Below are 24,794 nucleotides of genomic sequence, written 5' to 3'. Positions count from 1 at the left end.
TATGGCCAACAAGCACATGAAAAGATACTCAACATTATTAGTCATTGGGGAAATGCAAGTAAAAGCCACAAAACCTCACACCCACTAGGATAGCTATAATTAAAAACAAATGGAAATTAACAAGTCTTGGTGAGGCTGTGGAGAAATTGGAACGCTTGTACGTTCTGGTAGGAACGTAAAATGGGGCAATTGTGGAAAACCATTTGGAGGTTCCTCAAAAAGTCAAAAAATACAATTACCAAATGACCCAGGTGCATACTCTACCCCAAGGTGTATACCTGAAAGAATTGGTATTTTCAATTATTTTGAAAACAGCCATCCAAACAAATACTCGTTCATGAATTTTCATAGAGCACTATTCACAAAGCCAAAAGATGAAAATAACCTAAATGTCCTTCAATGGAAGAATGAATAAACAAAACATGGTGTATCTATTCAATGGAACATAATTCAGCCTAAAAAGGAATCAACTGATACATGCTACAACGTGGGTGGACCTCACAAACAAGTGTACAATTAAGTAGCATTTAGTACCTTCACTATGTTGTGCATTCATCGCATCTGCTTTGAAAACATTCTCATTACCCCAAAGGAGACGCCCATCCTCCCCAGCCTCTGGCAACCACTAATCTGTTTTCTGTCTCTATGGATTTACCTATACTGAATATTTCACATAAATGGAACCACATAGTACATGAGCTTCAGTGCCTGGTCAGCATATTGTTTCTTGAGGTTTGTCCACGTCATAGCATGTATCAATATTTCATTCCCTTTTCTGGCCAAAGAATTATCCACTGAATGGATATACCACCTCTTGGGTACGAAGTCAATTCCAGATGAATTTTATATCTAAATATATAAGGTAAAATAATATGACTTGTAAATGAAAACATAGGAAAATATCTGCATGACCTTGGCGTAGGTGATTTTTTCCTAACCAAGACTCCAACAGCGCTAATGATAAAGGAAAATACTGATGAACTGGAAGACATTACAACTGGCAACTCTTCTTCAATGGACATCATTGAGTGAAACAGCAAGCCACAGAGTGGGAGAAGACATCTGCAGCACATGTATCCAACAAAGGATTCAAATTCAGAATCAAACACATCAGTAGCAAAAAAAGAACCCAATAGAAATACGGGCAAGAGACTTAACAGGCACTTTGCAAAAAAAAAAAAAAAAAAAAAAAGTATATTCAAATATTCACTGACCATGTATTCTACATAGGAAGAGGTGTTCACCTTAATTGATCATCAAGGAAATGCATATTAAAACCATAATCCTACTACTCACCAGGATGGCTGAAATGAAAGAGCCAGCCAATTTCAAAAAAAGTTGAGAAGAATAAGGGGCAAGTGAACCCCTCATACACTGCCAGTGGGAATGCAGATTGTACATTCTGAAAAACATTTTGGCAGTATCTAAAGAAGGTGAACGTACATAAACCCTATGACCCAACCATCCCACTCCTAAAGTGCTGGTAATGATCTTTTTCTTGATCTGGGTGGTGGTTACAAAGCCATGCACTTAGTGAGAATTCACTGAGCTATACACTTAATAGTTGAGCATTTTTCTGTTTGTGCATCATGCTTCAATAAATTTCTTTTAGAATACATACAAAGAGGTGGGAAATGTCCTATAACCATGAGGCTCTAAGTGTTAATGTGTTTCTTTTGATTATTATTATTAAACACTATTGATTAAACATGAATATATTATAAATTTGGGCGCTTATAAACAAAACATGCTTATTGAATATCCCACTCCTAATGGTACAAATGAATTTCTTGAAATTAGTTCATATCATGAATGAATATTAGTTATCTCCCGAATGAGGTCTGGCTCATCACCAATTATATCTCTATTTCCCATTTTCCAGAGATGATATGTCAATGAGCACAGGCAGAATTTTGTTATAGCAGGGTCGCTCAAAACTTTTAAATTTCCTTTAGAGTTATATGGCTTAAATCAAATACTGAACTATCACCAATTTTTTCCCAATGATCTATCAGCTGATCAATTAATTAATAAATCCTTCTTCTGGGACGCCTGGGTGGATCGGTCAGTTAAGCATCCAACTTCAGCTCAGGTCATATCTTGCGGTTTGTGAGTTTGAGCCCCGTGTCGGGCTCTGTGCTGACAGCTCAGAGCTTGGACCTGCTTTGGACTGTGTGTCTGTCTCTCTTGCTCTGCCCCTCCCCTACTTGCATTCCCTCTCCCTTGCTCAAAAATAAATAAACATTACAAAAAATTTTAATTAAAAAAAATAAATCCTTCAATTCTAAAAGAAAAAAACCCAGGAAACTATTTGATATGCAGGATTCCCTACCTAGTCATTCGTCATTCAGTTCCCCAGGCAGGATGGTTTAAAGCCTCTTTGGCTCCTCGGATGCCTTAAACCCTGGGGCAACACACCATGGCAAGATCAGAGCAGGTAGGAGTGGAGGCCGGGTGGTGATGAAGGCGAGGTGGGGAGGGAGAACCTCCCTCAGAGTTTTCCTCGGGATCAGTTTTAGGAAGAAGAACGTATGGAACCAAGGACTTGGAAATAGTTGCCTTTAAAGCTATTCACGTCCAATCTCCCTTGGACAGTCTTTACGCAGTCCTGCCAGGCATGAGCGGACCTTGGTCCCAAAGGACCCCTCGGAAGCGGCTCCTCAAGACTGCATCTCTAGGACGCCTCTCTGGGTCTCGGCCACTCAGCCTGCCACTGGTCTGCAGGCCTCGGTGAGGGTGCAGGGTCTCCCTCACTACACTAACTGTCCAGTTCACCTCTGACGTGCTGGGTGGTTTTTGCTCCCACCCATGTCCTGCATGAGGAAGGAGTTAGAGCACTCGGAGAAAGGCGAATCTCCCTAGGGAGAACCAGGCCGCTGTGCTTCCCTGTTAATCCTTTCGGGTTGCTCCATGACTTCTGCCAAGGAAGTCATGCGTGGACCCGCATGCCAGATGGGCTGACTGGCGAAGGGCTGGCCGGCAGGCAGGACAGTGGAGGAGACAGCACCAGGGAGGAGGAAAACCAGTCAGCAGAGATGCCTCTGAGGTGTTTCCGTCAAATCCACTCCCAGAGGTCACCAGATCCGAGGTCCTTGCAGCGCAGGCAGCTTCATGGTGACCGATGTGGGCCCATGTCCAGAGAGCCGGCAAGGAGGCCAGGCACGCTGGCAGTCCCAGAGACTGAAATACACAGGGAAATCAGGGAGACAGGATGGAATCCTCAAAACCCAGGGAACACGGAGAGTCTTTTCGGCCACACTTAATTTTTGGTAGTGATTTGCCAATCACACGAGAGTAAAGTGCATATTAAGTTCACATTTAACCCTAAACTGGTCAGCCCCATATGTTCAGGGAGTTGATATGGATATCCAGTCCTGGGCGAGCCTTTGCTAGTTACTGAGGTTCTAAGACCATCTCTGGCCACAGGACAAAGTACTCGAGAGGTATTCTAAGACAGCAGTTCTCAAAGGGGGAATGCTGGAAAATCAGCATCATGCGGTAACTTGTTAGAAATGCCCGTTTTCTGGCCCACTCCAGGCCAACTGAGGTAGAAAGTCTGGGGGTGGAGCCCAGCAATTGCTGTTCTAACGAAATCTGGGTTTTAAAGGCTGTTCTAAGAGGAAAGTCAGTATGGAGTGAGTTTGGGGAGCCAAAGAAGGAAGACGTGATATGCCATCGAAGGAAGGATTAGGACAGGCCGGGAGGCAATACTGGGAGCTAAAAGCAAGGAATAATTGAAGGCGCATTGGCAGCTTGACCCAGCACCGGATCTGTGAGCTGGGGGACAGGAAAGAAAGTTGGCTGTCACAGAGCCAGATGAACGGCCTAGAAAACCAAGGAGGGAACAGGACATAAAGGATGTGGGAACTGGGGGCTACCGAAACCTTGACGGAAGAGTGACTTGGTGACCACGGTCGTGGAGGAAAATTAATGAATGTGTAGCACAGAAATAAGGAGGTGGGTTGTTTTGAGGAGAGGCGGCCTCTCCAGGAACATGCCCCCCATGTCCAGCTTTTCCTGTGACTCTCCTACGAGTCCCAGACCCCTGTGGGCTTGAGACTGGGTAGAAGGGGGACGGTTCCCCGGTCCTAGTCTGTGTACAGGGACAAGACATACTTTTGGAGGCCTGGCACCCTCTGCTAACAGGGCAGCTCTTTCTTAAAGAGCTCAGAAGTGGAACTTCCCGGCTGAGGGGTTATCTTGAGAGAAAAGGGTTTGGAGCCGTCCAAGAACAAAACAGATCATGGCTGAGAAGGGATTCCTCGCTCCACAGGAAACAGCTAAGAGGTTTAAGAATGACACTTCCCGAGGGGCGCCTCGGTGGCTCAGTTGGTTGAGCGTCCAACTTCGCCTCAGGTCATGATCTCGAGCCCCACGTGAGTTCGAGCCCCACGTCAGGCTCTGTGCTGACAGCTCGGAGCCTGGAGCCTGCTTCAGACTCTGTGTCTCCCTCTTTCTCTACCCCTCCCCTGCTCACGCTCTGTGTCTGTCTCTCAATAATAAATAAACTTTAAAAAAAAATTAAAGAGTGACACTTCCAGAGAAGCCATTGCCAGGAGTTGAATATATCATGTCTGGAGAGAGACCAAGAGTTCCAAGGCCTGGGTGTTGGGAGACTATTTCAATTCCTCCCTCTGCCACAAGGACCCTGGGAAGGAAAACCCCCTAAGCTCCAACTGAATCTTCTGCAAAATAAGAAGCATGGTCTCCTCGGCTTCCAAGGGCCTCTTCAGCCCTGGTAACTGGAGAAAGTAGGGGATACGGCTTTAAGCGATTACAGCAGTAATTGCGGAGGGACCCCAACAGGCTCTTGGGTAGAGGCCACGTCACTGTTGGCTGAGGGGGGAGAAGGTAAAGGCCTGAGTCCTACATGAACTGACCTGAACCCAGCCTCAGTCACAGCAAGTGGCAGTGCTGTGCCCTCTGAGCCCTTGACTTCCACCCTCACACCTTACCGATGCAGACCTGAGTGGAAAAGGCCTGCTGTCCTCTACGCTCCCAGCTCCTTGCTCATCCTCTCTGTCCAACCCATCTTCTCTCTGAGGTCACCTCACTTCCTGAGGACGGGAGCACAGACATTGGGGTATGAACCCACAACCCTCACACCCAGCTCGGGTCAGCCTTTGTCTCCTCAGTTCCATCTCTGCCCGTGGGATCTGAACTTGGAGCCTTCTGCCTCTTTGTTCTGTCCCTTGGATGAATTATCAGCCCGTTTCTCCAGTCTCCAAGCTTCTGTGTGCCGTCTTCTTGTGGTGTCCTCAGAAAGGCAGTGCAGTGTTTCCATCTCTCAGCTACATGCTGGGGATGTGGTGGGCAAGTATAAAGCAGAGGACATCTCCCCCCTTTATTCCATTCTGCCATTTCTCTCCCTAGTGCCCATGTCTCTCTCCTCCTTTTGCTGAGACAGTCAGGGCTAAAATGAGTAGTCAGGATGCATGGGGAATGGAACCCTAGGAAGCTATGTCAGAAGGTTGAAAGGGAAAAATAGGTACCGACGAGTCAGCCAGGAAGCCCCACTTCTAAACCCTGTCCCACAACCGCAGGGACAAGAACGTCCTTTCTTCCTGGAGCCCTTGTATTCAAAGGGCAGCAGAGTCCGAATTCAGAACCAGGAATCAATTCTCTCTTCCTGTTTCTGCCCATTTGCACCTAAAGGCCTGCCTGCCACTTGCCTTCAATAACTGATCTCTAAAACAGAACCCATGTTTCCTGGTTTTGACCTCTCCTGGGGATGCCAGCATAGACGAGGACCTCCAAGATGAGCTTTCAAGCTAACAGGTTTTATAACAGATTTTGGCAACTTGATGAACACGGAGGCCTTATGCTGACTCATTTTCAGGAATTTTGAGGAATCTCTTAAATGGGCAGTAACTGCTTGCCCCATTGATACAGCACTTCCTTCAATTTTTGAGTCAATCTCCTCTTTCTAAATGCTACATTAATAAAGGTCCTTTGAACAGTGATACAACAGTAGGTGTCCAGGATGGTACCAAACACATTCACACAGTGACTGCCCTCTGCAAAAAGTTGAATTTCCCCTTAATTCCAAGGGCACAATCTCAGATGGTTCTGGAAGGGATGGTGGGGCAGTCAATCTCCAAGCCTTCAGGAATATAATGGCATCCTTTCCTTCCAAGTCACCTTCTCCTCTGGCCTTAGTGCTTGCATTCTTTTCAGTGGCCATTCCAGTCACTTCCTTCCTTTCCCATCAGTTTGAGGATACACCTAATAGTGTAAATACTGTCCACAAATAGTCCACCCCTAGCCATCACCTCCCCTCCCCGCTCTGCAGGTATCTCAAATTGGGGGCATCTAGTCTATTTTGGTTCTGTTACTCATTAGCAATATATCTAGCTGAATGGGGACATTAGTTTATTGTTTCCCAATGACTAGAGAGAAGTATCTCTAGAAAGGAATGTCATACCAGGCTACCCTTCTGACCACCACTAGCAGGCTTATAAAACAGCTGGAAATGAAGGAAACACCATTAATTAAGAATGCTTAAAAGCTGGATAAGTAGACAAAATTGATTTTCTTTTTAAAATAACTACTTGGAAAGGGCGCCCGGGTGGCTCAATCGGTTAAGCGTCCGACTTTGGCTCAGGTCACGATCTCATAGTTCGTGGGTTTGAGCCCCGCGTCGGGCTCTGTGCTGACAGCTCAGAGCCAGGAGCCTGGAACCTGGGGCCTGATTTGGATTCTGTGTCTCCCTCTCTCTCCGCCCCTCCCCCACTCCCGCTCGCTCTCTCTCTCTCTCTCTCTCTCTCTCTCAAATAAACATTAAAAAATGTTTAAAAACATTTTAAAAAATGTTCAAAATTACCAGCTGAAAGACAAAGGAAGAATGTTCCAAATGTTTGTGGAACACCCACTGTGGCCCATCAGTGTGAGGCATGTTCACATCTCATTTAACCCTCGCAGCAGCCCTGAGAGTACATAATTATTATCTCCACTTCGCAAACCCGATAGCAGGCTCAGAGGGGTCTCTTGATGGAAAAAATCTCTGGAGATATCTATTTCAAAAAAGTGACTGTTTGCCATCTCTGGGTGATTCGGTAACAATGGAGTTTTGTTGAATGTTTAATACGAAACAACACTCCATTTTATTAAAAGGTAAAATGTTATGAAATAATAAATATGTAGGAGCCTCGGCCAACATCTTAAACTAGGATCTGACATAGCCATAATGCCCTGTCTTCCAACTTCCCTGCCCTTCCCTTGACATCACATGGTCTTCTCAGGAGGTAAGCCCTGAGGCTGATGGGGAAGGAAGAGAAACCACCAACCTCAAAAACCAGGTTCCATCTGACCTGGCTCTCACTGGGGCCATCACTCTAAGCCACAGGCCTTCTTTTGCTCTGACACGTCTCCCTCCAGGTATCCAAGGTGCACTAAGGCTATGAAGGCCACAGGGCTCACCTTGCCATTCTCAGTAAATCGCTTTATAAAATGTCCAGACTTTCCTGCAGAGCATCCAAAGTGTATGGGGTTGTGGCTGAGCTTCCATAAAAATGGGCTTCCCTCTAGGCCCTGGAGCAGTGTGGCACCAATCTGAAAGCTTCTGGTTCACACAGTGAAAAGTCAAAAAAAAAAAAAGGCCATTTACCACGGCCCTGGGCTTTCCACAAAGAGACAAATTCAGGGATGAGGGCCCAGACTGCCTCCATCATCGTCTCATTCTATGTACCTCAATGCTGAGAGGAGCGGCGGGAGAGATATCAAGTGCTCGCAAGGTCCCTAGGTCTGTGCTGGCATTAAGGCCTTCCCCTGCGGCTTGGGATTCCTTGACAGAAAACACTGTGGCAGCGAGGGCTCAGTGCGGAGGCCGCTGGAATGGGGGCACTTTCCTGTTGCAGAATAAAGTTCCCTCAGCCCTGGGCTTGGTTGTTCCTGTCGACAGAATGCTAGCCACAGAAACCCTGTCCGGCTTAGTAATTTTCTCTGAGCTCCCTTCGGAGGACCTGAATACTCCTTTTCCACCTCTACCGAGAGAGGATGAGAGTAGGACCCAAGACTCTCACGTATTTGCTGAGCACCCGATACTTGCCGAATTTAGATCACAGACGGTGGGGAAGCTGGGTAACCAGACAGATACACAGAGAGAGAGAGGAGCAGGTAACTATAGGTATTTGATAGCTATATTTCCACTCGTTTATTTAGCAAGTACTCATTGTGTATCAGTCTCGTGCCAGGCGCTGAAGATACGATGCTGAACGAGAGAGACAGCTTAGACTCCTTTCTGTGACGTATGGCGTGTACCCCTCCAAAATGTCCCGTTGGTGACAAATTCTTTATCGTGGGTGCCTCACAGTTTTACACTCTTTCATCGCCTCTGGGGTCAAGAGCCGTACGGTGATTTTCTTCAGACTGGAGACCCTGGACAGGATTCCCTTCTCCTGTGGAGCTTCTGGTGTCTGAGGAGGCTTGACCGCCTGCTGAAGCTTCTCCTGCATACGCTGCAGGTATACGGCTGCTCACCCGTGTGGGTTCTCTGGTGTTTAATAAGGTGAGAGTTCTGAATGAATCTCTTCCCACACTCATAACATTTAAAGGGCTTCTCCCCTGTGTGAATTCTTAGGTGTGTGTGTAGATTTGTATTGTGACTGAAGCTTTTGCCACACCATGAGCATCTGTAGGGTTTTATTCCTTGGTGTGCCATTAAGTGCTTATTAAGATCTGAACTCCATCTAAACCTCTTATCACACTGTTGACATTTGTAGGGTTTCTCTTCAGTGTGAATTCTCTGGTGCTTAATAAGGTCAGAGCTAACCCTGAAGCTTTTCTCACATTCCTGGCACTTAAAAGGTTTCTCTCCTGCATGGCCTTTCCCGTGAAGATCCGTTTGTTTCGGAAGCTCTTGTTTACAAGTTGAAAGTTTCTTTCTTTTCCTCCCTAGGAAAGCTCGATGCCGTTTCCGCAGCCTACGTGTAGCACCGTGATTTTCTTTGCCTGTTGTTTTCTGGGCAACTTTCATTCTGGCCTTTCGTAACACTTTGCGTCCTGACGCTTGTATTTCTAATGCAGAAACAGATATAGGTTGGTCATTTCCAGTGTCATTTTTGAGCTTTAACCCTGTTGGAATAAACAGAAGAGTCAGCCGTCTGGGTCCCAGAACAAGAAAACTATAGGAATGGAGAGAAAAATCTATGATGACTGCTTTTTCAAAAACACGGGAACAAGTGATTCCTGGTCCGATACGGACAAATGGCATAGACGCATTTCCTCCGGATCCTCCTGGCGAGGCACAATAACGAACCAGTTAAAGAACGCAAGCCACAGCCAACAGAGAGTTCTAAAAGATGCTAAAAAGAAAGCAAAATGGTTTGGGCTCCCAGGACTAGCAGAGTAACACAGTAGAGCGTCTTACGTCCCCACACCCACCAGAAGATGGCAACCCTGATCTAGTGTTTTCCCACCATCAACCTAGCAACAGAAGGCTGCCTGGATAGGCTTATCCCTGCACCGGTCTGAATGGGAAGCCTGCCAACATCAGAACCCCAGCTAGGAGACTCCAAAGCGGGCAGGCAGAACTAGCAAGAGGCACCTAGCCACAGTGGCCTGGCCCAGAAAGCCTCTTCATCCCTGAGGGTCTGAGATTCCCCTTTTCCCACAGAGAGGCACTCTATCCTCCGAAATACCTTCCTCCCCGTCAAGCAACACCAGCAGGCACACATGGGAGCCCTGGCAGGAACACGAAAACCAAGGAAACCACAATAACACCGTGAAGCCTCTGAAAATTAAACTGTCACTGGAAGCATAACCCACAAAAGCAGCAAAGAACCTATGTGCTAAACTAAAATAGGGGGACTGCTCATTAAATTAAAATATTGAAATGTGACCCAGACTCTCCTAACGTAATAGATAAAATGATCAGGATACAATCAAAAATCACCCGTTGGAGCAAGAACAAAAAAAAAAAACAAAAAAAAAATCACAACTTCTCACAACAGTGACAAGAGGCAACCTGACAAAAATGGAATCAGACCAGAAATCAAAAACAGAAAGAGGAAAATCTAAAAATATGTGGAAATGAAATAATACACGTCTGAAAGTTCTGTGGTTCAAAGAGAAAGTCTCCAAGAAAATGTAAAAAGACACAGTCGAATGAAAATGAAATTATAATATATTAAAATACGTGGCACTCAGAGGAAAAGGCACAGCCCCAAGCACTTCCAACACTAAAGGAGAAAGGTCTCCAATCAATACTCTGGGTTTCCACCTCAACAGACTAGAGAAAAAAACTAAAGTAAACCCAAAGCAAGTTGAAAAGGAAGTAATAAAGATCGGAGCAAAAGTCACCACCAAAGGGCTTGTTCTTCAAAGCAATTGGTAAAATTGAGAAACCTCTATCACAACTGACAAAAATAAAAGGAGAGAAAACCCAAATCACCAATGTCAGGAAGGAAATCGGGTCCATCACTACACATTCTGCAGCAACTAAAACGATGGTAAGAGAATACCATAAACAGCCTTATGTTCGTGTCTTTTAAAAGTTGGGGAAAAAATGAAGCAGTTCCTCAAAACCACAAACTAGACCAACCAACACGAAATAGATCATCTGAACAGCACCATCACCATTACACAAAGTGAATTCATAGTTGAACTAGGTCTCCTCCAAATCCAGGCCCATATGGTGTTACTGGAGGGTTCTACCAAATATTTATAGAATTAACACCAATGTCAATACAATTTCTTCCAGAAAAGAGGAGGAAATACTACCCAACTCTTTTTACAAGGCCAGTATTACCCTGACAGCAAAATCATATCAAGTCAGTACTAAAAAAGAAACTACAGACTAACATCCCCCGGGAACTTAAATGCAAAAATCCTGAACAAAATATTGGCAAACTGAATACAAAAATATGTAAGCATTATATACCATGATCAAGAAGGATTTATTGCAAGTAGGCAAAACTGGCTCCACATGTGAAATCAATCAACATAACATACCATATCAACAAGCTTTTAAAGATCATACTCCTATCAACGGACACAGAAAAGTATTTGACAAATCCCCCCATCCATTCATGATAAAAACACTAAGTTAGGAATTGTATTGACTTGATAAAAGAGTATGAACAACAAAAAAAAACCATACTAACATTAACAGGTGATGGTGAAAGATTTAATGTTTCCAAAAGACTGGGAACAAGGCAAGGGTGTCTACTCTTCCCACTTTTATTCAACACAGCAGGAAGTTGGAGCTATTCCAACTAAGGCAAGAAAAAGTTAAGGCAAGAAAAAGAAATCAAAAGGCACTGCGGATAATGTGATGACCTAGATATAAGAATCTCAAGGGATCTACAAAATAACTCCTAGAAATAATAACTGAGTGAGTAGGGTCACAGAAGACAAGATCAAAATACACAATCAGTGGCATCCCTGTATGAAGAGAGTGCAAGAAACCAAAATTAAAAACAATACCATTTCCAAATACTCCAATGAAAATGAAATGCTTTGGCACGCACTTCACACAACATTCAGAGGATCTGTGCACTGAAAATGACAGAAAGTTGATGAAAGAAATCAAAGACCTAAATAAATAGAGACTATGTTCACTAATCAAAAAAAATATCAACATAGTAAAGATACCAATTCTCCTCAAACTAATACGTACGTTTAATGTAATTTCTAGCAAAATCCCAACAGTTTCTTGTAGACATTGATAAGCTTACTCTGAAATTTACGTGGAAAGGCATAGGCCCTAAAAGGGCTAAAATAAAATTTTATTTTACAAACAAGAATAAAGGGGGAAGAATCCGTCTACTTGACAGATATTAAGTCTTTTGTATTATATAGCTACAGTTACCAAGACAGTACACTATTGGCAGAGGAACAGACAAAGAGCTCAACGGAACAGAATAGATACATACAAATATACCCAACTGATCTTTGAGAAAAGTGCAAAGACAATTCAGTGGAGGATCTAGGGTTAGTCAGAGTTCTAGCTTTGACACCAAAAATACAACGTATAAAAGGAAAAAAATGAGAAATTGGTCCTCATGGGGCAGCTGGCTGGCTCAGTTGGTGGAGCATGTGACTGTTGATCTCAAGGCCATGAGGATGAGCCCCATGTTGAGTGTAGAGATTACTTAAATAAATAAAAAGTCTTTAAAAAGTTGGTCCTCATTGGGGCACCTGGGTGGCTCAGTCGGTTAAGCGTCCGACTTCGGTTCAGGTCATGATCTCATGGTCCGTGGGTTTGAGCCCCAGGTCCGGCTCTGTGCGGACAGCTCTGAGCCTGGAGCCTGCTTCGGATTCTGTGTCTCCCTCTCTCTCTGCCCCTCCCCCACTCGCACCATGTCTGTCTGTCTCTCTCTCTCTCTCTCTCAAAAATAAATAAACATTAAGTAACATTTTTTTTTTAAATAAAAAATTGGTCCTCATCAAAATGAAAAACTTTTACTCTATAGAAGCCCCTAGGAAGAAGATTGAAAAGACATTATACAGACTGGGAGAAACTATTTACAATCTGCATATTCAACAAAGCGCTAGAATCTATAATATATAAAACACTCTCGGGGCGCCTAGGTAGCTCAGTCAGTTGGGCATGACTCTTCATTTCGGCTCAGGTCTTGGTCCCAGGGTTTGTGGGGTCAAGTCCCTAGTCAGTGGTGTTGGGCTCCGTACTGACAGCGCAGAGCCTGCTTGGGATTCTCTCTCTGCCCCTCCCCACTCACGCAGACCTGCACACACTCTCTCTCAAAATAAATAAACATTTAAAAAAAACACTTTGTTTACAGGGGCGCATGGGGGGCTCAGTTGGTTAAGTGTCCAACTTGGGTTCAGGTCATGATCTCACAGTTCACGAGTTTGAGCCCCACATCGGGCTCTCTGCTATCAGCACAGAGCCCACTTCTCTCTCTGCCCCTCCCCTGCTCACATGCATATGCTCTCTCTCTTTCTCTCTCAAAAATAAACAAACATTAAAAAAAGACTTTGTTCATAAAAATATATATGTATATATATATAAAACTCTCAAAACTCAACAATTAAAAAAGAATCCAATTAAAATACAGGTAAAAGACATTTCACTGAAGAGAATACACAGATGGCAAAAAAGCACATGAAAAGCTATAAAACATCGCTGGCCACTAGGGAAATGCAAACCCCAAACCACAATGAGAGAACACTACATACCTATCAGAATGGCAAAAATAAAATGGAGACAAACCAAACACTGGCAAGGATAAGGAGAAACTAGATCACTCATTCATTGCTGGTGGGGCATGTGAAATGCTACAGCCACCACAGGGAAACAGGCACATTCTTGTGAAATTAAATATGTAATTGCCATATGAACCAGCAATTGCACTGTTAAGACATTTACTCCAGAGACATGCAAACTTATCTCTGTAAAACATCCTGTACATAAATGCTCATGACAGCTTCATTCACAATGGGCAAAAACCGAAGACTGCAAAGATATCTTTTCAATGATGAATAGTTAAACAAACCGCGCTCTCTCAGTATCATGGTGTGCTACTCAGTAGTGTTAAAAAAAAAAAAAAAAAACAACTATGATACACACAACAATTTAGATCAATTTCCGGGGAATTATTCTGAATGAAAAAAGCTAATGCCGAAGAGTCACACACTTTATGATTCTATTCATACGACATTTTGAAATGGCAAAATTTTGGAAATGTGGAACGGATCAGCAGTTGGCATGGGTCAGTGATGGGGTGAGATGTAGGAGGCAAGTGTGTGCGGTTCTAAAAGGGCAACAAGAAGGTCCTTGTGGTGGGGCGCCTGGCTGGCTCAGTCAGTTAAGCATCCAACTCTTGATCTAGGCTCAGGTCATGGGCTCAAGGTTCTTGGGGTATGAGCCCCAGCCTCTGTCAGTGCAGAGCCTGCTTGGGATTCTCTCTCTCCCTCTCTCTCTGCCCCTCCCCCTGGCTTGTGCATACGTGCTTGCGTGCTCCCTCTCTCTCAAAATAAACTTTTTTTAAAAAAAAAGAAAGGCCTTTGTGGTAATGTAACTGTCCAGTATCTTGACTGCAGCGGTGAATATGCAAACTTACACTTGTAATAAAACTTTCAGAACTAAATACACACACAAATCAACACAAACTGAAAATATGAAGGTCAGAAGACTGTATCAATATCAATATCCTAGTTGTAATATCATATGATACTGTTGCAAGAGTCATCATTGAGGGAAACTGGCTAAAGTGTCTGTACACAGGTTCTCTTTGTATTACACTTTAAATCTGCATGTGAATCTACAATTATCTTAGTAAGAAGTTCCGTTAAAAATACACAGGAGTAGAATCTTGGGATATTAATCTCCTGTAAAGGTTCTTATCAAAGAACATTTCTCCCCTTCCCATGTATATACTTACCTGCAGGAGACCCTCCAAGATTGTCCTTGAACTCTTGGGGACCCTGGGTCTGCGATTTTCCCCACTGTTCTAAACAGATTACTTCAAGTTTAGGGGGTTAACAATAATGTTCTGAGAAGAAAACCTTGAGGTCATGGACTGCTATCATAATGCCAGATTACTTTCAGGGAGAGCGAATGACTCTTTCATACTTTCATTTACTCCACGTGTTTAAATGGGCAGAATCTTAGACTCAGTACCTTCTTTCTAGTCTCCTATGGTTGTGAGTAGACACACAAGGAGGAAGCTGAGAAGGAAGCGCCAGGCGCGCACGTGAAGCAGTATGGGGAAGGGAAGTCCCATGCTGCTGAAGCAGACACGGTCAGGGATGACGGCAGCTTAGACCAGGACGGTGAGAGCAGAAGACGGGGAGACATGACTGGAGTCAGGATCTATTTGGAATGATCCGGATATGTCTTTCCTTTCCCCCACACCATCCAGTTGAGACCCAAGCAGCTACTGGAACACTGGGACTCTCCCACAGGAGATGATTTTCCACAAGCTGCGGCCAGATCACTCAACTTCCACACAAAGGAAAGGAAGAATCTTTACCTAGAGAGATGACAGTCTCGTAGTTTTCCTGCATGACATCATTGTAAAGGATCTTCTGAGCAGGGTCCAGTAATTTCCACTCTTCCTCAGAAAAAGACACGGCCACATCTTCAAATGTCAACAAGCTCTAAAGAAAAGAATGGGTTTGGGTTCAGTACTTGCCACTATAGAAGCCGCCCTTTCACTCATTTCTGAATTACACAGCAGGCCAGTCACCAAAGAAGAGTATTAAGATTTAGAGGGGAAACAGGCGAGATGGCAGGAAAGGAAAAAGCCAGAGATCGGGAAGCAGCGTGGGAAGGGCCCGGTCGCCACCGTGCCCAGCCTAGTTACCTAGAGGTGAACATCCGGGGCTAACACGCCTCAGAGCACCCGCCGAGCACTGTGGGTCATGGGCAGCAGAGAAAAGCACAGACAAGGCCATGTTCAGGCTGCCTGAGAAAGCTGGAAAGTACAGCTCACCTGGAACTCAGGCAAGATGAGCTCAGACGCCATCTTCCAGTTTGGGGGGCTTTTCTGCTCAGAAAAGGCTAGAATCTGTTGAGCAGGCAGCGCTGTGGATGGAAAAGAGCCAGAGAAAATTTCTCTCTTTTAGGTTCACAAATACCCTGAGTTGATTTCTACACCACAGAACATCAGGAGACCTTCAGTAAAGATGGCTCACCTTCACAAGTGTGTGTGTGGTGCCAGAGTGGCCTTCTCCTTGTGAATAAGAACCAAATATCCACCTCTCCAAAGAACCGGTTCCCCGGTTGACTGTTCCCCCAGATTTCATGAGAGAACTTGACAAAAGGAAAGCCATTATGTTTTTTTTCCCTCTCACCAAATACATCGTTTACTGGGGTGGGCAAGAATTCGAGGTGGTTGAAAACGAAAGGCTTGGGTCCTCAGTGCAGGTGGTGTGTCTCATACTGTGTTTCTTCCCGGTGCGCCATTCTCCACCCCCCCCCCCCCCCCCGGTCTGTCATGACAATCCATTTCTGACCCCAGTTTCTTCCCTGACATAAGAAGTGTGAGATGATCCCTCCGTCCCTGTTCCGTCTTCTCTCCTCTCAAATTTCTAAGGAGCAAGGTCCACGCCATCAATACCGGGGTTCTATGGTTTGGACATTTCTGTACGCCAGGCTGACCCTCACCGCCGCCCACCGTTAGCCTACTGTACTCCCAACTTGAGAGACGTCCGAACAGCCGGCCCGGCTGGGCGCCTGGCAAATTCCCATGACTTTCCAGCTGAACCGGTTACCGTCACAGCTCCCAGGAGAAGAGAATTATTATGAAGCTCCTCACCTCTTTCATATACAGGCTGGGTTTCTTTGTGAGTATTCCAGCCCAGCTGTTCCTGTAGTACCCGGTATGTATTCCAACATTCTTTCTGGAACACACCCATTGGTTGGGGCTCTGCGGGCTTCCACTTAAAGCCTGGGGCCACTGCTGTTCCTCCCTTTTCCCCATCATGGGCTGTGACCTAGAAATAATCCCCATCCTCATTAGCACAGAACTTACTTTTGGTTTCGGGGTGGTGGCGGAGGGATGAACAAGAGAGCCCAGATTCAGGAAAGGGCGTGGCACTCAAGGAAGTAACAAAAAAAACCTAAAGCGATATTGCGTCACCATTTCCTCACAGAGAACCATATACATCGTTGGGGGAAATTAGTGTAAGATGAAATGAGCTGTGACTGCTGCCAGCCTCCAGCCACACAGGCCACAGCTCAGGCCACGAGCAGGGTGGGGGCAGGCTGCCTTCACGAGCTTGCTTTCTGGACGTGGATCCTCATCCAAGGGCATTTCTATCTTCTGAGTTTTTCTCTAAATAATAATGAGTTGGGGCGCCTGGGTGGCGCAGTCGGTTAAGCGTCCGACTTCAGCCAGGTCACGATCTCGCGGTCCGTGAGTTCGAGCCCCGCGTCGGGCTCTGGGCTGATGGCTCAGAGCCTGGAGCCCGTTTCAGATTCTGTGTCTCCCTCTCTCTGACCCTCCCCCATTCATGCTCTGTCTCTCTCTGTCCCAAAAATAAATAAATAAACGTTGAAAAAAAATTAAAAAAAAAAAAAAATAATAATAATAATGAGTTGGATTAAAAAAAAAAAAAAAGATTCTCAGATTTTTTCCAATCCTCTCATGGCCAGGGAAGGATGTCATGGAGAAAGGGGATGCGGGAGAGGAAAAACCGGGGGAAAATTTGGACTCTAACCTCCCTCCGTAGGATCCAGTTGTAGAGAGACACCAAAAATAGACCCTGCCCTGTGTTCCTCAAGGCGGGATCCCCATGGAAAGGAAGGGTGCTGCCTTCTCCCGAGGGCATATCCTGGTTCCCCACTCCCCAGCAAGGCCAAGGGCAGACCACTAAGGGAGAGTGACGGAAGGTTTTCTTCTGGCCCAGAGATACGTGCGCCCACCAGACAGGGCACTACCCTTCAGCATCCTGATTCTGTCCACTCCCCTGTTGGCATTTTCCCTTTTTTTTTTTTTTAGTCATTTTTCTTCTTTCTGGATCCTTGTTTCACTTTTTCCTTTCCATTTCTCCTCTTCCTTCAGTCCTCCCAGAGCTGATTAATACTTCTATTAACCACCCTCTCTCTCCTTTGCTCTCTAAGTGCTGTGCATTTTTCCCCCGGATTTTTCCTCCTTTGCCTACTCGGTCTTGCCTTTTATTTCTCTGCCTCCACGAACTCAAGTCCTCTCTCCTTGGCCATGCCAGACTAGGCCCACCAACTCTAGTTCACCCCGGCCCGAAAAAGGGCAAAAGGCATTTCTTTTTTCTAAGGCCCAGAAAGATGACCAGAACTCTGAAACCTGCCGTCCGCAACTGCTGCCCGCCTGTGACTCCAGACCCTGCCTAGCTGTCCTAAAGGAACAGAAGAGTGGCTTAATCCACCCCATCCCCCCGCCCCAGATATATCCACCTTTACTCTATTTTATTGTACATGTAAGGAATCCTCTCACCTCATCACTTGTTCCACCAGGTTCCCTCTGAAAGCGCTCTACCAGGGCCACAGCCTCCTTGATGCTCTGTGGATGATACTTCTGCACCCAGCTCTGGGTGCTCCTGGGTAGAATGGTCAGGAACTGCTCCAACACCAGCAGTTCCAAGATCTGCTCCTTCGAGTGGATCTCTGGCCTCAGCCACTGGTGGCATAATTCCTGAAGCTGGCTGACAGCTTCGTGCGGCCCAGGTGCTTCATGGTAATAGAAGCTCCGGAAGTGCTGGTGAGCGCTCTCAGGACCAAGACTGTCCATTCGTGGGCTGGATTTCTTCCTCTCACCGGAGCGCTCTTTCACGGACTCCTTAGTCTCCCATAAAGCCTCCATGTGGGGGTACAAGCATGCCTTCACCTCCAGATGTCTCATCATCATCTGCTCTAGGAACAGTTTTACTCCTATGTGTGACATCCTCCTGGGGCCTTGGACAACTGAGGCCTTGTCAGGTTTGGTATAAAACCAACGAGCGGATCTTCTCAAGGGCACTGAAGGAGGGGAGAAAAGAAGTACATGTCAAGAAGAAAGCCACATGGCACACATTTACTTGCCATTTACGGTTATAAGAGAAGAATGAACAGAAAAGAACCTGTCCAATCTCCCTTTTAAAATCAACCGCCACGTATTAGGACACTCGTGATCACAGATTACTTCAGGATGCACATTTCTCTCTTTTTTTCTCTTACTCAGCTTTGACACAAAGCAAGGCTCAGAAAAAGCAAATGTCAATTGATAACTTTCCTTTTTTTAAAAAAAAATTTTTAATGTTTATTTTTGAGAGAGAGAGACAGAGCGCGAGAGGGGAGGGGCAGAGACAGGGAGACACAGAATGGGAAGCAGGCTCCAGGCTCAGCTGTCAGCGCAGAGCTGGACACGGGGCTCGAACCCACAAACCGCGAGATCACGGCCTGAGCTGAAGTCAGACGCTCAACCGACTGAGCCACCCAAGCGCCCCAATAACTTTCCTTTTTTTGTTAAAGGTCGAGGAAAGGCTGGTGGGTGAAAATATTGGCACCCACTCGCTAAAAGGAGCTTTGAGAGTAGCCAACGGTTAATCTGTGTGCTTCCTGTCCTATCTTCACAAACAGGGCATGTCCGAGTGTCTCTAAACGTTAACAAATCATCCCAGTCTTTTGTCTTTAGTTAGGTGGAAACAACTTCTTTGCCCCTTCATCCTCTTGGAAGACTGAAACCTTTACTTCGTGGAACATTTGATATTCTCCTTCCCGTTGCATTAATACTGGCAGGAGAACTGAGACAACCCGATCAGAAAGAAGTAAAGCATTTAGGGGAAAAAAATAACCTTACTCCCCTCAGCAAATACCCCCAACTGAGCAACCAGATGTCAACATTTTGGGGGGTACTTTTTGGGAAGACTTAAGGGCACGGTGCAATTCTGGACCTGTGTATTCGTTTTTTGCTTACTTTACTGGAAAGCCAAGTCGGCCCTGTTTACTAAATACAATGTCGGCTTGTAAACATAGAAAAAGAAAGGGTGATGATTAAGGCTCTTCTGAGACAGGAAGGGTCCTAGTAAAGGTAGCCCTTCTCTTGACTTTACATTTCCTCAGGGTCAGGGTCGTATAGATCTTTAAGTAGGGCTAAGGGTGGCCTTGAGAGACCGATTTTCCCCGAGGTATGCCAGCAGAAACAACAACAAAGTTCTTTTGAAGATGCCACGGGCATTCAAGCAAAAGCTTGGTTTCCTGCTGCCTATCCAGGCTCAGAGGGTACGGGGGGCGCCTCCTCTATTTCTAGGTTACTAGAAGCTAACGTCTTGGAGGCTGAGATGCCCCTTCCTCCGGCGACCCAACCACCAGCCGGCGGAAACGCGGAAGTCTCGCGGAGCGCAGCGGCGACACCGCTGCACCACCCCCACCACCGCTGCACCACCCCCACCACGAGTCCGAGACGCCCTCGGGCCCGACCGCAAACGCGCCCCGGAGCGCTCCGCGGGTGGCCGGCCCCCAAAGGTGCCCGGGGAGCATCCCTGGGTTGCACGCGCACCTGGGGGACAAAGAGGTTGCTTGCGGAGGCGGGACGCGGCGGCCGGCGCCCGAGGACCGGCCGGGCCGAGCCGCCGCGGGGCTGGGACCAAGCGGCGCGCGCCGCGGGAGGCTGCCGGCGCCGGCCCCGCCCCTGCTCGTCGCCGGGGGGCGGGGGGGAGGGGGCTGCCACTGGCACGTGCCGCCCCGCAGCGCCGGGAGCGCGCCGGACCGAATCCCCGGGGCGACGCGGCTTCTCCATTACCTCCGCCCAGCTCTGGCTTCCGCGGACGCCACTTCCCTCTTCCTCGGCTCGGCTGCAAGGTCGACAGGCCTCCCCGCCGCCCTAGGGGAGGAGGCGCCCGCTTCCCGCTCCTCTCCGGGCCTGGAGAGTGGAGCTCCGAGCTCCGGAGCGCGGGGCCTTGGGAGGACCGGTCCCCCACTTGATCCCTCTAGCTCCCTGAGCCCGTACCCCGACTCGCCATTTTGGGCTCTGTGGACCGGGCCCAACCGGAAAAGAAAGGATGCGCTTCCGGTGGCTTTGTGACAGCCACGCCCAGCCATCCCCCTCTCTCTACCTGGCGCCGCCGGGCGGGAACCGAGCCGCTGGTCCTTCCCACCCGAGGGGGGAGCCGGCCTTCTGCTCCGGCTCATCCCCGGGCGCGAACACGCCTTCTCCCAGCCGGCTGGAGGCCTAGGGGAGCCCCGTAAGCTGTTCGTCGCCTGGGAGCCGTGTAGCCTACTGACTCCAGGTGCCGCGATCTTGTGGCCCTGATCGCCAAGTGCAGATCGTGCCTGGTCTCGTTCTGGCGGCCGGCAGCCCTTTCTACTAGAAACTCCCCAGTGAGGGCCACCGCCCCGAAAGTCGTCCCTAGATCTGTCCTGAGCCTCCTGAGATGTAGGACGTGACGCCCTCAGGGTCACATAGATTGCCAGCGGCAGATTTTAGACAAGAATTTAGGTCTTACTGCTTCATCGCATGCTTTTTCTTTTTCTTTTTTTTAATTTTTTAATGTTTTTATTTATTTTTGAGAGACAGAGACAGAATGTGAGCAAGGGAGGGGCAGAGAGACAGAGAGAGAGAGAAAGACACAGAATCTGAAGAGGCTCCAGGCTCTGAGCTGTCAGCACAGAGCCCGACGCGGGGCTTTAACTCATAAGCTCATAAGCCGTGAGATTATGACCTGAGCCGAAGTCTGACGCTTAACCCACTGAGCCACCCAGGCGCCCCACCGCATGCTTTTTCTACGGCATTATGCTTCTCTGTAGGACAGGACCCTCGTTTCATTTGTATATCTCCTCTAATGTTCAGCATAGTCCTCTGGATAAGTCATCTTTCTAAGAATCTGTGTATCTTGGGTTGTCAGTATCCACATTATCAGTGTTTACCTAGCGTTGAGCCGTTTGGACGAAAACTGTCACTGTGAATCAATAGAGGGGAAACTGTAGCTCAGTAGGGCAGTGAGGATGAAACTGACATCTTTTGAAAGTCACTGCCAGTAACTACTCCGGCAGGCAAAAAAGAGAGTGCCTAGGAGAAAAATAACACCTATGCAAAAGCAGATGAGACTCAAGCCAAGGTCAATCCCCATTTGAAAAACAAAGCTGCCCCAAAAGCGTGCTAGAGGAGACAGTGCATTATCTGTGATATATAACCCTAGTAAATATGTTTGCCTCAGCAGAGAAACCATTTTAGAATGGTTCTTTCAAAGCTATGTTCCTGAAGTCAGGCATTTTCACCTAATGTTTTTTGACAATGAAGAAGTCAAGGCGTGGTTACTTGTGAACAATTCCTGGGCTTACCCTTCAAATTGAATCACTCGCTAACCTATGGGGGCAGTTAGATGAAAGACATTTTCTTTTTCTTTCTTTGTTTTTTTTAATCGTAAGTTTTTAAACCATATGGGGTTTATATATTGATCTGCACAAAATTATTCCTTGTAATTGTCTTCAATAGAAATTATCTGTAGATTAACAGCCATTTAGAATGACTATAGAAATAAGTATAACGCTCTCTTCAACCTTCCATGGTTTGTATGCTTCAAAGAGAAGAATCTTATTTAAAAGGACTATGGGGCGCCTGGGTGGCTCAGTAAGGTAAGTGTCCGACCTCAGCTCAGGTCATGATCTCACGGTTCAGTCGTGGGTTTGAGCCCCGTGTCGGGCTCTGTGCTGACAGCTCGGAGCCTGGAGGCTGGAGCCTGGAGGCTGGAGCCTGGAGCCGGGAGCCTGCTTCAGATTCTGTGTCTCCTTCTCTCTCTCTGCTCCTCCCCTGCTCGCACTCTGTCTCTGTCTCTCAAAATAAATAAACGTTAAAAAAATAAAAATAAAAATAAATAAAAGGACTATAGACTCCAGGAAGACAAGTTGTAATTTACTTAAAATACATTTCATTATATATTGTTAATATTAATAGGAAAACCATACATTGAGCCATGTTCTCTTTTATAAAACTGCAAAATTAAAGGTTTCTAATTAAACCCATGACACCTAGATGCCATTTATAGTTAACTTTTGGCCGATATGTTTGAAACACTAAAAGAGAAACTGCGTAAAATCTGTAAGTCATTTTCCTTCCCTTAAACACTTTAACCTTGATTCACCCAAGGAATCAAGGTATGATCCTTAACTGGAAACAACTTGAAGAAAGTCATAATTTTGAATAAGATTGCGATGAGCAAGACAAGGAAAAGGAGTTTCCAGAATTAAAATCCACAACACAAAAATGTGATTTTTAACTGGGCCAAGAGTTGAGATGAAGTAAAACAAATAACTATAGCAGCTTCCTAGGAAATCTTTATAGAAAGGAAACTGAGTAGGGTCTGAAAGGCTTTGAAGAGGACAGTTGTAGATAAATTCTTGAGAAATGTGGAGAATTAGAAGCCAACTTGGAAAAAGATAGGATGTGGCTAAATGGGAATGAAGACTACAAAGGCAGTTGTCCAGTAAAGAGAGACTAATGAAAAACAGACTCCAGTATTTCGAGTATCTACTGTAAGACAGTGGACTATCTCCTTGATTTTGTTGATACTACAAATGAATTCCAAAGATTTCATTTTGAGCTGAAGGAGATGCAACAAGTAGTAATAAAAACAAAACAGTTGTGGGGCATCTGGGTGGCTCAGTCCGTTGAGCGTCCAATTCTTGATTTGGGCTCAGGTCATGAACCCAGGGTTGTGGGATCGAGCCCTGAGTCAGGCTCTGTGCTGAGTGTGGAGCCTGCTTGAGATTCTCTCTTTCTCCCTCTCTCAAAATAAAATACATCTTTTAAAAAATGGTTGCAGAGGGGTGCTTGGGTGGTTCAGTCGGTTAAGCATCCAACTTCAACTCAGGTCATGATCTCGCGGTTTGTGAGTTCCAGCCCCGCGTCCGGCTCTGTGCTGAGGGCTCAGAGCCTGGAGCCTGCTTCGGATTCTGTGTCTCCCTCTCTCTGCCCCTCCCCCACTCATGCGCGCGCGCGCGCGCGCGCGCGCGCGCGCTCTCTCTCTGTCAAAAATAAACATTAAAAAAATTTTTTTAATGGTTGCAGAGTAGATTCCGTTCTAAAATTGGTAACTTTTGAAACTGAGGCCTGACAATATTCATGAACTATTAAACATGACTTAGACTTCTGGTTCTAGTAATTAGATTTTGTAACAGCTTTATTGTGCTATATCTCACAAATCATACAATGCACCCATTTAAAATATGCTAAAAGTCAGTAGTCTTTAGTATATTCACAAAGTGAATTCACAAAGTGTAATCACAAAGTGATTACAGAATATTTACATCACCCCAAAGAGAAACACCAAACCCTCAACCTGTAACTCCTCATGTCCTGTAATTCTCCTCCACCAACCAGAGCAACCAATGATCTATTTTCTGTCCATATACATTTACCTATTCTGGATGTTTCATATAAATGGAATCCTGCAACATGTGGCCTTTTCTGTCTAGCTTCTTTCATTACGCCTGACATTTTCAGGCTTTATCCATTTTGTAGCATATATCAGTACTCCATTGTATTTTACTGTTGAATGATTTTGTATAGCTATGCTATACCATTGTATGGATATAGCACAGGGCATGAATATATACACTGAAGTGTCCAGGAAAAAGAAGATGCCTTTAAATTTTTCATACTTTCTCCTTTTACTTCGTGTTTCAAAATGTGGTATATCCATACAATGGTATGGATAAACAAAATGGACCAGTTAAAGGTTATTGGGGTCTTTCCCTACCTTTTAGCTACTATACCTAATGTTGTTAGGAACATTCATGTACAAATTTTTGTTTGGACATATGTTTTCATATCTTTTGCATATATATGTAAAGGTATGATCGCTGGATCATATGGTAACTCTCTGTTTAACCCTTTGAGGAATTGCCAGACTGTTTAGCAAAGGGGATACACCATTTTACATTCCCACCAGTAGTGTATGAGGGTTCTAAATTCTCCACATCCTCACTAACACTTGTTATAATCTGTCTCTTCTATTATACTCATCACAGTACTGTGACATAGTACCTCCCTGTGGTTTTGATGTGCGTTTTGCTGATAGGTAATGACATCGAGCATATCTGCATGTGCTTACTGGCCATTTGTATAAGGATATTAATGTTAACTACAAGATTTATCAACTATTTTATGGGTGTGATATGAGCAAATTTTCAACAGCCATTACCTAACATTAACTTCCCTAGGTCATTCCTACCTGCCTCCTTTCTGTGTACCTGTGTCAGGCAAGACGCGATCTTAAACCTTTCTTCTTGTAGAAGAAATGCATATAATCCCTTCTTTGTAAAGACTTACATGATCACAAGGAAATGAGTCTTCTTTTCCAGAATGGAAGTCAATTTTTATTCAAAAGTGCTTCTAAGCTAGATTGAAGGATAAAGGAATAATGCTTCAAAACAA

The 24,794-nt window shown here is 45.7% G+C and overlaps 1 protein-coding gene across 2 annotated transcripts; it reads right to left on the bottom strand.

Moving 5' to 3' along the window:
* Window positions 1-8,128: 8,128 nt before the first annotated feature.
* On the bottom strand, window positions 8,129-20,420 carry ZNF75D (zinc finger protein 75D). Of its 2 annotated transcripts, none has more exons than XM_030305570.2 (6): window positions 20,163-20,420; window positions 17,880-18,400; window positions 16,224-16,401; window positions 15,399-15,490; window positions 14,937-15,063; window positions 8,129-9,072 (listed from the first exon to the last, which is right to left on the bottom strand). In XM_030305570.2, exons 2-6 carry the CDS (start codon window positions 18,324-18,326, stop codon window positions 8,363-8,365), a joined length of 1,554 nt encoding a protein of 517 aa, XP_030161430.1. In that variant the 5' UTR covers window positions 18,327-18,400; window positions 20,163-20,420; the 3' UTR covers window positions 8,129-8,362. The 2 variants fall into 2 exon arrangements, with proteins under 2 accessions (XP_030161430.1, XP_030161431.1); XM_030305571.1 differs by having other exon boundaries at window positions 8,129-9,015; window positions 20,163-20,391.
* Window positions 20,421-24,794: the final 4,374 nt, after the last annotated feature.

The sequence above is a fragment of the Lynx canadensis genome, chromosome X, assembly GCF_007474595.2.
Source record: "Lynx canadensis isolate LIC74 chromosome X, mLynCan4.pri.v2, whole genome shotgun sequence".
Taxonomy (NCBI): Eukaryota; Metazoa; Chordata; class Mammalia; order Carnivora; family Felidae; genus Lynx; species Lynx canadensis.
The sequence above is the reverse complement of the archived record's forward strand: the minus strand, read 5'-3'. Positions and strand labels throughout refer to the sequence as shown.

Bases quoted from the DNA above. Each gene is read 5' to 3' on its own strand.
- ZNF75D (XM_030305570.2), bottom strand. From the start codon at position 18,326: ATGTCACACATAGGAGTAAAACTGTTCCTAGAGCAGATGATGATGAGA. The intron at 16,402-17,879 runs GTGAGAGGATTC...GATTATTTCTAG, and splicing joins CTGGTGGAACAAGTGATGAG to GTCACAGCCCATGATGGGGA. The intron at 9,073-14,936 runs GTAAAGATTCTT...TTATTCCAACAG, and splicing joins CGAGACTGTCATCTCTCTAG to GGTTAAAGCTCAAAAATGAC.